At 41.3% G+C, this 15513-nt stretch overlaps 1 protein-coding gene across 3 annotated transcripts in view; it reads left to right on the top strand.

Moving 5' to 3' along the window:
• The window catches only part of PCBP4 (poly(rC) binding protein 4), a 216026-nt gene extending 201305 nt beyond the window's left edge, over positions 1–14721 (top strand). For all 3 annotated transcript variants that reach the window (XM_030205843.1, XM_030205842.1, XM_030205844.1), the window contains exon 13: positions 13834–14721. In XM_030205843.1, coding sequence (XP_030061703.1) covers positions 13834–14149 — 316 coding nt within the window. In that variant the 3' untranslated portion in view covers positions 14150–14721. The remainder of the gene's footprint in view (positions 1–13833) is intronic.
• Positions 14722–15513: the final 792 nt, after the last annotated feature.

Consider the following 15513-nt stretch of genomic DNA (forward strand, 5'->3'; position numbering starts at 1 on the left):
AGTGTGGTACCGGAAGATTGGAGGGTGGCCAATGTAACGCCGATTTTTAAAAAAGGCTCCAAGGGGGATCCGGGAAATTATAGACCGGTGAGTCTGACGTCAGTGCCGGGGAAAATGGTAGAGGCTATTATTAAAAACAAAATTACAGAGCACATCCGAGGACATGGATTACTGAGACCGAGTCAGCATGGCTTTTGTGTGGGGAAATCTTGCCTGATCAATTTACTTCAATTCTTTGAAGGAGTAAACAAACATGTGGACAAAGGGGAACCGGTTGATATTGTGTATCTGGATTTTCAAAAGGCATTTGACAAGGTACCTCATGAAAGGCTACAGAGGAAATTGGAGGGTCATGGGATAGGAGGAAATGTCCTATTGTGGATTAAAAACTGGTTGAAGGCTAGGAAACAGAGAGTGGGATTAAAGGGGCAGTATTCACAATGGAGAATGGTAGTTAGTGGGGTTCCTCAGGGGTCTGTGCTAGGACCGCTGCTTTTTAATATATTTATAAATGATTTACAGATGGGAGTAACTAGCGAGGTAATTAAATTTGCTGATGACACAAAGTTATTCAAAGTTGTTAAATCGCGACAGGATTGTGAAAAATTACAAGAGGACCTTACGAGACTGGGAGACTGGGTGGCTAAATGGCAGATGACGTTTAATGTGAGCAAGTGCAAGGTGATGCATGTGGGAAAAAAGAACCCGAATTATAGCTATGTCATGCAAGGTTCCACGTTAGGAGTTACGGACCAAGAAAGGGATCTGGGTGTCGTCGTCGATAATACGCTGAAACCTTCTGCTCAGTGTGCTGCTGTGACTAGGAAAGCGAATAGAATGTTGGGTATTATTAGGAAAGGTATGGAAAACAGGTGTGAGGATGTTATAATGCCGTTGTATCGCTCCATGGTGCAACCGCACCTTGAGTATTGTGTTCAATTCTGGTCGCCGCATCTCAAGAAAGATATAGTAGAATTGGAAAAGGTGCAGCGAAGGGCGACTAAAATGATAGCGGGGATGGGACGACTTCCCTATGAAGAAAGATTAAGGAGGCTAGGGCTATTCAGCTGGAGAAGAGACGGCTCAGGGGAGACATGATAGAGGTATATAAAATAATGAGTGGAGTGGAACAGGTGGATGTGAAGCGTCTGTTCACGCTTTCCAAAAATACTAGGACTAGGGGGCATGCGATGAAACTACAGTGTAGTAAATTTAAAACAAATCGGAGAAAATTCTTCTTCACCCAACGTATAATTAAACTCTGGAATTTGTTGCCGGAGAAAGTGGTGAAGGCGGTTAGCTTAGCAGAGTTTAAAAAGGTGTTGAACAGTTTCCTAAAGTACAAGTCCATAAACCGCTACTAAATAGACTTGGGAAAAATCCACAAATCCAGGAATAACATGGATAGAATGTGTGTACGTTTGGGAAGCTTGCCAGGTGCCCTTGGCCTGGATTGGCCGCTGTCGTGGACAGGATGCTGGGCTCGATGGACCCTTGGTCTTTTCCCAGTATGGCATTACTTATGTACTTACTTATGTACTTACAGTGGTGGAAATAAGTATTTGATCCCTTGCTGATTTTGTAAGTTTGCCCACTGACAAAGACATGAGCAGCCCATAATTGAAGGGTAGGTTATTGGTAACAGTGAGAGATAGCACATCACAAATTAAATCCGGAAAATCACATTGTGGAAAGTATATGAATTTATTTGCATTCTGCAGAGGGAAATAAGTATTTGATCCCCCACCAACCAGTAAGAGATCTGGCCCCTACAGACCAGGTAGATGCTCCAAATCAACTCGTTACCTGCATGACAGACAGCTGTCGGCAATGGTCACCTGTATGAAAGACACCTGTCCACAGACTCAGTGAATCAGTCAGACTCTAACCTCTACAAAATGGCCAAGAGCAAGGAGCTGTCTAAGGATGTCAGGGACAAGATCATACACCTGCACAAGGCTGGAATGGGCTACAAAACCATCAGTAAGACGCTGGGCGAGAAGGAGACAACTGTTGGTGCCATAGTAAGAAAATGGAAGAAGTACAAAATGACTGTCAATCGACAAAGATCTGGGGCTCCACGCAAAATCTCACCTCGTGGGGTATCCTTGATCATGAGGAAGGTTAGAAATCAGCCTACAACTACAAGGGGGGAACTTGTCAATGATCTCAAGGCAGCTGGGACCACTGTCACCACGAAAACCATTGGTAACACATTACGACATAACGGATTGCAATCCTGCAGTGCCCGCAAGGTCCCCCTGCTCCGGAAGGCACATGTGACGGCCCGTCTGAAGTTTGCCAGTGAACACCTGGATGATGCCGAGAGTGATTGGGAGAAGGTGCTGTGGTCAGATGAGACAAAAATTGAGCTCTTTGGCATGAACTCAACTCGCCGTGTTTGGAGGAAGAGAAATGCTGCCTATGACCCAAAGAACACCGTCCCCACTGTCAAGCATGGAGGTGGAAATGTTATGTTTTGGGGGTGTTTCTCTGCTAAGGGCACAGGACTACTTCACCGCATCAATGGGAGAATGGATGGGGCCATGTACCGTACAATTCTGAGTGACAACCTCCTTCCCTCCGCCAGGGCCTTAAAAATGGGTCGTGGCTGGGTCTTCCAGCACGACAATGACCCAAAACATACAGCCAAGGCAACAAAGGAGTGGCTCAGGAAGAAGCACATTAGGGTCATGGAGTGGCCTAGCCAGTCACCAGACCTTAATCCCATTGAAAACTTATGGAGGGAGCTGAAGCTGCGAGTTGCCAAGCGACAGCCCAGAACTCTTAATGATTTAGAGATGATCTGCAAAGAGGAGTGGACCAAAATTCCTCCTGACATGTGTGCAAACCTCATCATCAACTACAGAAGACGTCTGACCGCTGTGCTTGCCAACAAGGGTTTTGCCACCAAGTATTAGGTCTTGTTTGCCAGAGGGATTAAATACTTATTTCCCTCTGCAGAATGCAAATAAATTCATATACTTTCCACAATGTGATTTTCCGGATTTAATTTGTGATGTGCTATCTCTCACTGTTACCAATAACCTACCCTTCAATTATGGGCTGCTCATGTCTTTGTCAGTGGGCAAACTTACAAAATCAGCAAGGGATCAAATACTTATTTCCACCACTGTATGTTGTCCTTTAGCTTGTCCATTTCCTGCCTTGTGTAGTATTGTCTGTTCTGTGAGTCCTAGCCCAGTTTCCTGCCTTACTGCCCATGTATATTCCTTTCCCCTCTGACCCTCAGTCCCTGTTCAGCCTAGTTGGTATCCAGTTCCTGCCCTGTCCGGTAAGTCCTGCCGGCCGCCTGCACCCAGGGGCTCAACTCCTGGGGAAGGGCGGTCAAGTGCAGGTGAAGTCTAGCTGTTGCTGTCAGAGTTCTGCCTTGTCTCTGGTGTGGGGTGGTTTTGCCTGCCACTGCCGCTGCTTGGCAGTGGTCCAAGGGCTCATGAACCCAGTTTCTGCCTTGAAAACCTATTATTCTATGAAATCTTTAATACATTTTGTTCCTAACAGCTGAAAAAAATAGGAATGAACTAGCCTCAATCAGTTTAAAAATGATCTATGAACTACAGAATTAAGCTGTTTTTCAAAATTCAATGAAGAATCCAAATACCCAACACTTTAGAGGTAGTATCAGTTTTATAACTCTTACCATCAATCATATGAATAAAAGCTGGAATAAGTTCTTTCTGTAAACCAAACCATAACAATTTGGTCTTTTCCGTATTAAGTTTAAGCCGATTAGTCAAAAAACATTATCTAATCTGTTCAATAATCCCAGACAGTCTAGGAAGAAACAAATCCATAACTGGATTGACAGGAATCAGCAAAAATATACCGTCAGCATAAGAAAAAATCCATTCATTAGGACCCAACGAAATCATACTCAATGTGCTCATATAAATATTGTATAATAAAGGGGAAACAGGAGAACCTTATGATACACTGCATGGAGGTATCCAAATCTCAAAAAAAGATCCTTCTTTCAACACTGGGGCTCATTTTTGAAAGAGAAAAATGTCTAAAAAGTGGCATAAAGCAGCATATGGATGTTTTTCTCACAAAAACCTCCAAATCGTCATTTTCAAAACCTATTTTTTTAGACGTTTTGCTATGCTGTTCGTGTGCAGTTCATCCAAGTTTCAAGGGGGTGTGCCGAGGGTGTGTTAAGGGTGGGATTTGGGCATTCCAAAGACTTGGATGTTTTTCAGCCAAAATGGAAAAAAATAAAACCGTCCAGGCTAAAAGTAAAACATTTTGAGCTAGACCTGTTTTTAGAACAAATAAGGCACAAAAAGGTGCCTTAAATGACCAGATGACCATTGGAGGGAATCAGTTATAACCCCCCTTACTCCCCCAGTGGTCACTGACCTCCTCCCACCCACCAAAAATGTGATTAAAAACATTGCTTACCAGCCTGTATGCCAGTCTCAGTTGTTATATTCAGGTTCGTTACAGCAGTATGCCAGTCCCTGGAGTAGTCTAGTGGTGAGTGCAGTGCACTGTAGACAGGTGGACCCAGGCCTATACCTCCCCCTACCTGTTACACATGTGATGGAAAATGTGAGCCCTCCAAAACTCCCCAGAAACCCATTGTACCCACATATAGGTACCCATAAGGGCTATTGTAGTGGTGTACAGTTGAGGGTAGCGGGTTTCGGAGGGCTCAGCAGAGAAGATAAGAGAGCAATGGTGAGATGTGTACCTGGGAGCATTTATTTGAAGTCTACAGCAGTGTCCCCTAGGGTGCCCCATTGCTCTCCTGGGATGTCTGGAGAACCAGTCTATTAAAATTGCTGGCTCCTCCTACATCCCAATGGCTTGATTTTCTATGTTTTTCACTTGGATGGTTTTTTTTTTTAATGATTTAAAAAAAAAACCAAAAAACATACAAAGCACAAAACCTTGTTCGAAATGCTATTTAAAAAAAAAAAAAGACATTTTCCTTTTTTTGAAAATGTTTTTCTTTCCTATTTGGGCGTTTTGTCCAAAGTTGGCCTTATTGCTCCAGAATATCATGTATTTCTTACAAATCCCTCAAAAAACCTTAAAACCACACCAGAAATCCCTGCCTCTGACAACCTACACAATAAAAAATCGCTGTTAACAGTGTCAAATGCTGCCGAAACATCAAATTGCAACAGCAGCATTTGACCACCTTTACTCAACTCTGTTCTCACTTGTGACACCAACTCAATTGATAAAATCTCCATACTATAGAAACTTCTAAAACCATATTGAGAAGACAATAAAACATTTGAATCGGCAATAAAATTATTTAATTGAGATGTCACTAAAAATGTAATCAATTTTGCCATAAAATGTATACCCACAACTGGTCTGAAACTACAGGGTGAGGCCAAAAAAAAGTAACCCCCTAGAGTTTTTTGCTGTTTTAATTTCAACCTGAAATTTTACAGCTTTATTTGTTGTTACTCTCTATGTTTTGCCAATGCAATGAGATTATCTTTAAACACAGCGAAGTTACAGACCTTTTAGTGTGACCACCCAGCAATTTTTGTACATTCAAAAATGTTTGAACTGCAAATCTACCATTATTTGAGAAAAACAGGGTACCAGCTTACTGTTAATGACATTAAAGTGATATAGAGGGGCATAATTGAACGGCGCTGGCCAAATAGATGGCCAGCCATCTTTGGGGCCGGCTCCACAAAGGGGTGGAGCAAACCGTATTATCGAAAAGATGGCCGGACATCTTTTCTTTCGATAATACGGTTGGGGCCGGCTAAATCTCAACATTTAGGTCAAATGTTGAGATCGCTGGGTTTAGAGATGGCCGGCTTCGGTTTTCAGCCTTAATGGAAACCGGGCCCGGCCATCTCAAACCTGGCGAAATGCAAGGTATTTGGTCGTGGGAGGAGCCAGCATTTGTAGTGCACTGGTCCCCCTGACATGCCAGGACACCAACCGGGCACCCTAGGGGGAACTTCTAAAAATTAAAAAAAAATAATTGCTCCCAGGTGCATAGCTCCCTTCCCTTGGGTGCTGAGCCCCCCAAATCCCCCCAAAACCCACTCCCCACAACTCTAGACCACTACCATAGCCCTAAGGGGTGAAGGGGGGCATCTACATGTGGGTACAGTGAGTTTTGGAGGGGAGTTGGAGGGCTCACATTTACCACCACAAGTGTAACAGGTAGGGGGGGGGATGGGCCTGGGTCCACCTGCCTGAAGTGCACTGCATCCACAAAAAACTGCTCCAGGTACCTGCATACTGCTGTCAGGGAGCTGGGTATGACATTTGAGGCTGGCATAGAGGCTGGTAAAAAAATGTGTAAATTTTTTTTTTTTGGGTGGGAAGGGGTTGGTGACCACTGGGAGAGTAAGGGGAGGTGATCCCCAATTCCCTCCGGTGGTCATCTGGTCAATTGGGGCACTTTTTTGAGGCTTGGTCGTAAAAATAAATGGACCAAGTGCAGCCGGCGAAAAGCTCATCAGAGCCGGCCATATTTTTTCCATTATCAGGCGAAGCTGGCCATCTTGTAACCACACCCCCATCCCGCCCCCATTCTGCCCTCTGTACCCTGCCGAAACGCCCCCTTGAAGTTTCGCCGGCTCCGCAACGGAAAGCAGTTGGCGCCGGCCACAATCGGTTTTCGATTATACCGATTTCTCTGGGTTCAGGAGATGGCCGGCCATCTCCCGATTTGTGTCGGAAGATGGCAGGCGATCTCTTTTGAAAATAAGCTAGATAGAATTTTGTCTGGGGAGCAATGTTGGAGGCTTATCACAAGTTCCACCCAAAGCCACAAACAATTGCCAAACTCAAGGAAGGTCTGCAGATAATCTGGGACAGCCTGCCATAGGGACCAATCGACAATGCTGTTAAGAACTTCCCAAAGTGACTGAAAGCCTGTGTTAAAGCTGGGGGTGATGTTAAAGCATTCATAGTGACCGAGAAATTTTGACACATTATTAATTATTGTTTGAATGAAGTTATTTTACTGTGGTTTAGCTTGAATATTTTTGATGTGCAAAAATTGCTAGGTAGTAACACTAAAATGTCAGTAACATCAACATAGCTTAAGATAATTAAATGTTGTTTAATGGTAATAAGTAAGTATGATGACTATGTAAGTACATAAAATTTCTGGTTGAAATTCAAAGTGGTTGCTGAGAAAATGAGAAAAATCTCTAGGGGGTTACTTTTTTTTGCCTTACCCTTCAGGATTGGAGTAAGTACAATTTCCCCCAAAACAGGAGAGAACCAACCCTGATTTAAAATTAAATTCACCAAACAGATCTTTAGAGATGGGAGAGGTTCCACAGGATTGGCGATGAGCGGATGTGGTCCCTCTTCACAAAAGCAGGAACAGGGAAGAAGTGGGAAACTACAGGCTGGTAAGCCTCAAGTCGGTGGTAGGAAAAGTAATGGAATCACTGCTGAAGAAAAAGATGGTTAACTTTCTAGAATCAAGCAGCTTGCAGGATTCAAGGCCACATGGCTTTACCAAAGTAAAATCCTTCCAAACAAATCTGATTGATTTCTTGTGCTAGATGAGTAGAGAGATGTAGTAGCTGTGTTAGTTCACTTTTAAAGGTAATCAATAGAAATAGAATAAAATAAAACATAGAAAAGAAAATAAGGTGATAACTTTTTTATTGGCCTAACAATATATTTTTTGATTAGCTTTCGAAGGTAGCCCTTCTTTGTCAGATCAGAAATAAGCAAATTTTGATAAGTAACAGCATATATGTGAAACAACAAAGTATTTCAGTGACAGTCTGAAGGGATGAGGGAGGGGTGGGCTAGGTGAGAAACAGAGAGGGCTGAGAGGATGAGGGACAGGGAGATTTGCATGGTGATCAGAGGGTGACAAAGCAGTGAAATTTCATGGTTTATAATGGGCTAGAAAACCCAGATCTTTGTTAAGTCCTTTCTGGTGGGTGTCAAAATATTTAATCATTTTGACTTCAAAGGTCTTACGTTCCTGTATTATTTTAAAGTTTCCTTTCAGTATTCTCACCATAAAATCATTGGAACAGTGTTCTGGCTTTGTAAAGTGCTGTCCCACAGAGGTAACATCCTGGTTGGCACTGGCATTTTTCATGTGATGTCTATGTAAATTAAATCTCTTCTTCAGCATCTGGCTTGTTTCTCCAGTATAGCACCCTTGAGCTAGATGTAATCTATTTAGATTTCAGTAAAACCTTTGAAACGGTTCCTCACAGAAGTTTCCTGAATAAACTGAGAGGGCTGAACTTAGGACCCAAAGTGGTGAACTGGATTGGAAACTGGTTGACCAACAGGTGGCAGAGGGTGATGGTATATGGAATCCGCTCAAGAGGAAAGGAAGATGAGTAGTGGAGTGCCTCAGGGGTCAGTAAGGGGGCCAATTCTGTTTAATATGCTTGAGAGAGACATTGCTGAAGGGTTAAAAGGAAAAGTTTGCCTTTTTGTAGATGACACGAAGAAAGCCAATAGAGTGGATACCCCAGAGGAAGTAGAGACCATGAGAAGAGACCTCCAAAAATTAGAAGAATGGTCAAAGGTCTGGCAGTTAAAATTTAATCTTAAGATGAACAAATCACTAGAGCTGGAAACTGTAATATAGGAAATCTCAACAGCGTGTTAGTTCCCCAAAAAAGAAAGAGACCACCAGACACGCCATCTCACTAAGCAGATAAGATATATTTTTTGTATTATTATGTTTCTGCAGTTTTATGAACTAATCCTGTTTGTAAGACTACAGTTTTCACTCTGTCTACTGCTTTTAAGTAATTATGGAGGTTTTTTTTTACCAGTGATGGCTGTCAGTTTTGGCTCTATACTTTAATGAGGAGTGTGGGCTGTTCACTGTGGTCTTTTTTTTCAACTTTTTGATTTATGCTATAGTATACACAGTGAGACGGAGTGACTGGTGGTCTCATTTTTTGGAGAACTTTCTAGTTAAAATTTAATGCCTAGAACTGCAGAGTGATGCACTTGGTGTTGAGAAATCCAAAGCAGATGTATCAGATAAGAGGAGAGAGATTAATTAAATACAGCTGAGGAGAGGGACCTTGGGATGAGGATCTCAAGGTGATGAAACAATGCGACAAGGCTGTGGCCATGGCCAGAAGGATGTTAGACTGCATAGAAAGGGTTATAACCAGCAGAAGAAAGGAGGTATTGATGCCCCTGTACAAGTCATTGGTAAGGCCACACTTGGAGTATTGTGTTCAGTTTTGGAGGCCACATTTATTTATTTGTTACATTTGTACCCCACATTTTCCCACCTATTTGCAGGCTCAATGTGGCTTACATAGTACCGTAAAGGCGTTTGCCAATTCGATTGACAACAAATACAAGGTTATATTATGGTCAATGAGGTAGGTATGAGTCAAGCGTCATGAGGGTCGAAGGGAATGAGGATTGTAATTGTCCAGTAAGATCATTGGATATGCTGTGTTATCTTGCTAAGAACATAAAAAGACTTGAGGCGGTTCAGAGAAAAGTGATGAAAATGGTATGGAGGACTGTGTCGCAAGATGTATGAGGAGAGACTTGAAGACTTGAACATGTATACCCTGGAGGAAAGGAGAGACAGGGGTAATATGACACAGAAATTCAAATATTTGAAAAGTATTAATACACAAACAAACCTTTTTATAGACTGGAAGATAGTAGAACTAGAGGAAATGAATTTAGATTGCAGTGGGGCCGACTCAGGAATAATATCAAGAAGTACATTTTCACGGAGAAGGTGGTAGATATTTATTGTAGGACTTGATATACCACCTTAACTAAACAAGATCAAAGCAGTAAGTTATAGCCGCTTAAGTGATGAATAGCTAGATAGGTAGATACCTGGAATACCCTCCCATGGGAGGTGGTAACAGAATTTAAAAATGTGTGGAATAAACACAAAGGAATCCTGTATAGAAGGCATGGAACCAAACAAGCGTAGCGGTAATTAGATGGCAACACCAGTAACTGGAGAACAGCCTGTGCCCTGAAAATGGCAAGGACAAATCAATACTGTGGCTCAGACCAACGGAGAGATTATGTTACACCTTTGTTTAAGAGACTTCACTGGCTTCCTGTTTATTTTCAAGTTCAGTTCAAAATTCTTTCTCTGGCCTTCAAAACTGTTCATTCAGGTCTCCCTGATTATTTAGAGAGGCTTTCTATCCCATACATTCCCGTCTATAATCTCCAATCCATGAATGATTTTTGGTTGGTTCTCCCCAAACCTAGACAGACTTATTAGAAGGTGACAATAAAAAGCACCTTTTATTTTATGGCACTTTTTTGCATTTTAGTCTTAATATTTTTATTGATTTTTGTAATAAAGAGAGAACATTAATAACAACAATTGTACTACAATATGATATTTTAATTGAGTTAAAAAAATAAAAAAGACACCTTAAAGTATGTAAACAGTATAAAGTTCATGCATGTGACACATGGTAATAATGTACATGAAGAAAAAAGAAAAAGTACAATATACACCTCTCACTTCACATCTTCAAAATAGGATATCAATGGAGCCCATTTTTCTTTATACAAAGCATATCGAGATGTTTTTTTTTAGCAAAATATGTTTCATATTTATAGGTTTGAAACAATAAATTCCACCATTCTTGATAAGTACTTGCTGTAAAGCTTTCCAGTGTGTAAAGACTACTTTCAAAGCTAGATTCAATATGGTATTAACAAGCAAACATTCATTAGTCTTTAAAATGGGTCTAAAACATTGATCTTTAAGTATCACATATTTATATACTATTGGACCAGAAAGATGGAATATATCTACTAAATCGGACCATATGTCCTTCCAAAACTTTTGAATACATATACAATCGAATGTAATATGCTTAAGAGTACCTTGTTGGGATTGACAAGACCAACATAAGTTGGAAACAGAAGAGTTAATCACATGTGACTTGAGAGGTGTCCATAAGGATCTATGAGTGAAGAAATATAGAGACTTTGTTATTGAGGAGGATCTGGAGCATTTAAATAAAGAACACCATACCTGCTCCCAAGATTTGTCAGTGATAGATTGCTGAATATCCTCTTCTCAGCATTTGCGTAAGCCCACACATTTAGTAGGAAAGTTGTTTAAGATGAATTTGTATATATGGGATGCAACATGCCCAGAGAATTGAAATTGCTTGGAAGTATGGCTCTTTTTTATGGAATGGGCTTCCTTTAGAAATTTGATGAAAACAATCTTTTAAGAAATTTAAGACTATGTTAAAAACCCACCTTTGTACTAAGGCTTATTCTTAGAACTAAGGATTTACTGGGAAGGGCAGGTGGCCCCTTAGCATTTCAGGCGACAGTACTAGGTCTTGGTGTGAATGTCCTTAATATGATTGTGTACTTTTCTATTGACCAATGGCATTCCTTTTCTTAACTGTTTGTTTTTAATTACGATTATACATCACTTTGATTTACTTGTTTAAAAAAGTGATTAAGAAAGTTTTAACAAACTTATACACTGATATTACAGTACGATCTTTCCTGCGCATTCAACCTAGTTGACCATAATATTTTGCTTGGTATTCTTGATAGTATAGGTATTGCAGGGTATGTTTTAAATTGGTTTCATCAGTTTCACACTAGAACATACAGAGTCACAAAGAATGGTGTCTTTTCAGCAGAGTGGAATAATTTATGCAGGGTGCCCCGATACTGTTCAATGTGTTTATGCATACTTTAGGCTATTAATTGGAAAGTGCGGGATTTTGTTCTTGTATATACACCAATGACTCAAGTTCAATAATGTTTGGCACTTATTGAATCTTGGATATCTAGACATATGTTGAAACTCAACAAGGAGAAAACCAAATATCTGTTAGTAAATGAACAATCTGCTCATTTGAGTTCCAATATTATTATTAGAAGAGTTAATAATATAGACTACCAATTGTTTCCTACAATCCTGTTTGTTAAGATGCTTTCATTAGAACCCCAAATAAACCAACTCACTAGGAAAACCTTTTTATTAATGCATAAGTTACGGCGTATTCATAAATTTTTTGAACAGGACCAATTTTGCTTTTTGGTTCAAGTGTTATTATTATCACAGGTTGACTATTGTAATTTAATTTATTTGAGATGTTCAAAAAACTTACTTGAAACTGCACTGGTTACTAACAGAGTGGAAAATTAAGTTTAAATTCTATTGTGTTCTTCATAAACCCCTATATGGATGCCCACTGGCATACATGTATACTCTTCCATTTTGTGCATCCTGTTAGAGAGCATAGGAAATGTAATAATAGAATTTTTGCTTTTCCAACTCCTAAAGGAAAGAGATCAATTGTTTTATTTCATTTGGTAGGAACTCCCCAGAGATGTACAATTTACTTTGGATAGTCTAATCTTCCAATGATTAGTTAAAACTTTTCAATTTCACATAATGCTTTCAGATTAAAATTATGTGTTTAGTATTTGTTAATTCTTAGAGATGTTCTAGCTCTTTTTATTGTGATCCGCTTAGAACTTTGCAGTATTAGCGGAATATAAATTTTAATACAGGATTCCTGTACTTTTGTTTGGCCTATCCTTATATCTGTCCCATTATTTGTCACAGTATAAAGTTGGGAGACAGCTTTAAATCTCAGAATAGAGAAAATTCTGAAGCACAAATAGTGAAAGGAAGCAAGGGACTCTGTGTATTTTATTTAACTTTCCTGGCCTGAATGCATTAGATTGAAGTTTGAAAATTCAGGAAAAAGATAAAAACTTAAGGGTTGACATTAAAAGCAATTTAAGCAGCCAGGAGATGCTCGTGGTCGGTTAAACTCTTGTGCGGGGCTATCCAGTGGCTTACCAAGGGGGGGGGGCGGTCCGCCCCGGGTGCACGCCGCTGGGGGGGTGCCGCGCGCCTGTCGGTTCCGCTCGTTCCGTGCTCCCTCTGCCCCAGAACAGGTTACTTCCTGTTCCGGGGCAGAGGGAGCATGGAACGAGCGAAGCCGAGAGGCGCGCGGCACCCCCCCCCCCCAGCAGGTAAAAATGCACCCGGGGCAGTGTCCTTTGGGTGGGGGGGGGGCGCGCTGCACCTGGGGGGGCGCATTGGCGATCTGTCCCAGGTGTCAGCCACCCTAGGAACGCCACTGGGGCTATCCACTGATATTCAGCAGCACTTAACCAGTTAATGCTACTGAATATTAAACTGAAAGCTGGCTATTTTGTAGATGGTCCAGGGGTAGAGTCGGGACTTATGCGGTTATTGCCAATATTCAGCACCAAAGTTAAGCAGCCAAATTGGACCAAATAAAACTCAGTCCTATCTTTATGCAGTGTTGCTTAGGCATAAGAGATAGCCAGCCTCACAAAAATGAATATTTAATGCTGGTGTCCGGACATGGCCTAGCATTGTATATTTGGGGATAATGCTGGTGGCAGCTAAAAAAAAATGTTCACTGCCGCTGGCTGAATAATGTAATGTAACTGTTTAGATGAGATGAAATGAAGTTGCTAGCACTATATCAGAATTTGTGGCTTTAGGATGAGCATGTTTAGATGCCACTTATAAATGGAACTTACACTGGGCCTCGTCTGAGGTTGTAAATGTCACCAAGCATAAGATTAAGGGCTTTGGAAATTCTGAGAGTATCAACCCTGTGCCGTACTTTGGGCAACGTTTTAGAATGGCTGACAATAAAAATGATGAAATAAATCCTTTGACTGGGTTATAACCTCAGAATCAAGAGTTTAGTGGTAAATCTGCATAGTGCATAATATTGCCAGCCTAAATCCAAGCCTTGGTGAGATTTTAGACTTGTTTTATCCTATTTCGAGATGACAAGGATCAGAAGCCCAGCGATCTCTTATCATGCATTGTCTTCTCTTATGCTCTTTCTGCAGCTTAGAGACAGCTAAATCTACCTCCCAGATCACTTCATCATTGAATCCTGATGACCTCAACTTGACTTTCTCTCAAGCTCCCAACTCTTCCCCGGCAGCCAGTCTGGCCACGGTCACCACACAACCTCCTGCCTTACTCGGCACACCATACACCTTCCCACTGTCCGGCTTTGTTGGCGTGAAGCCTTACCCATTCCTAGCCATGTCACCCTCCAATGCAGGACTTGCCAGTGGGAGTCTGACCACCTACATGGCCAAAATCAGCGCAGCCAATGGAACAAAGAAGATGGAGCGTCAGAAGTTTTCCCCGTACTGAGGAGAGATGGAAAGATGGGACTTGTTCCTGGAGAAACAGAAGTTCTTTTTCTTTTGACTAAAGACCATGTCTTGTATTGGTCACTAACCATGTTGCAAGAGATTTCAAAAGCCATAGCAACACTTTAAGGGACCTCCACTTATAGAAGAGAGGGAAAGCTATTCTAGTGAGAATAAAATACAAACAAAAGAACTATTGAGAAAAGGGCTGCATAGAGCAGAGAAGACAGAGAAATAAATTCAGTACTTTATTTACAGTAAATTAATTGTGGTGTTTAGTGTAGACTAATACACCTCCATCAGTTATTCAGTGTGTTCTGCCTATTCTTCTATCCTGGGAAAGTATGTTTCTATACCCCAGAATGTTCTTTATACTAACCCAAGAAAGATCTTTTTCTATACCTCAAAACTCAGGGTTCCTAAACTAGCAATGAGTTGGCCCCATAGATCTAACTCATGGAGCTCCTGTCTGCCACTAATTGGTGGTTATCTCCATCTCTTTGACACTAAGGGCTCTGTTTACTAAGGTGCGCTAGTGTTTTTAGCACTTGCACAAAATTAGGGGGTACTAACTGTGTAGGCGCCCATAGGAATATTGCGGGTGCCTACACAGCACGCACTAATGGTTAGCATGTGCTAAAAGCACGGAGTGGAGGAGTGGTTAGAGCACTGGTCTTGCAATCCAGAGGTGGCCAGTTCAAATCCTGCTGCTGCTCCTTGTGGTCTTGGGCAAGTCACTTAACCCTCCATTGCCTCAGGTACAAACTTAGAGCAAAATCTAAAATAAATAAATAACGTGCCTCTAGCACAGCTTAGTAAACAGGGCCCTAAGAGCTCCATGTCATGGGGGGAAAACTGCATACCTGCAAAGCCTGCTGCCTACAATGTGACTGTTTACAGTAATATATTGTATAAACCCAGAACTGGAAGGAACCTTCTCCTTAATTCATACTGTCACATCTCCCTCTATCCCATGCAGAAGAGAGTTATCTTTGCCCCCCTAAACTCAGAGGGTCCACAATTCTGCAGTTGTAGTGCTTCTGGCATGCGGCAAAGAGCAGCTGCAATTAAACCAAAATACTCCATTATGACAGCCATATAAATCAATGAACAATCACCACACACTTACTGCTGCAGGGTGGGTGAGCAGGCATCAAATACTCATTTACCCAGATAAATGACTTTTGTGAACTGTCTTCTTTGTGTTGGTAAACAAAGTTTAATATTTGAGAGTATGATGTCCGATTATGCATTTCACAGGTTCTGTAAGGGGTAGTTTTGCAGTGATCATGATTATTGTTTAATTATTAAAATCATGTGGGAGGGGGTCCTAGGGCCTAACAGCTGTGCACCAGCCCTGGTTTC

This window comes from Microcaecilia unicolor, chromosome 6 (assembly GCF_901765095.1).
Source record: "Microcaecilia unicolor chromosome 6, aMicUni1.1, whole genome shotgun sequence".
Classification (NCBI taxonomy): Eukaryota; Metazoa; Chordata; class Amphibia; order Gymnophiona; family Siphonopidae; genus Microcaecilia; species Microcaecilia unicolor.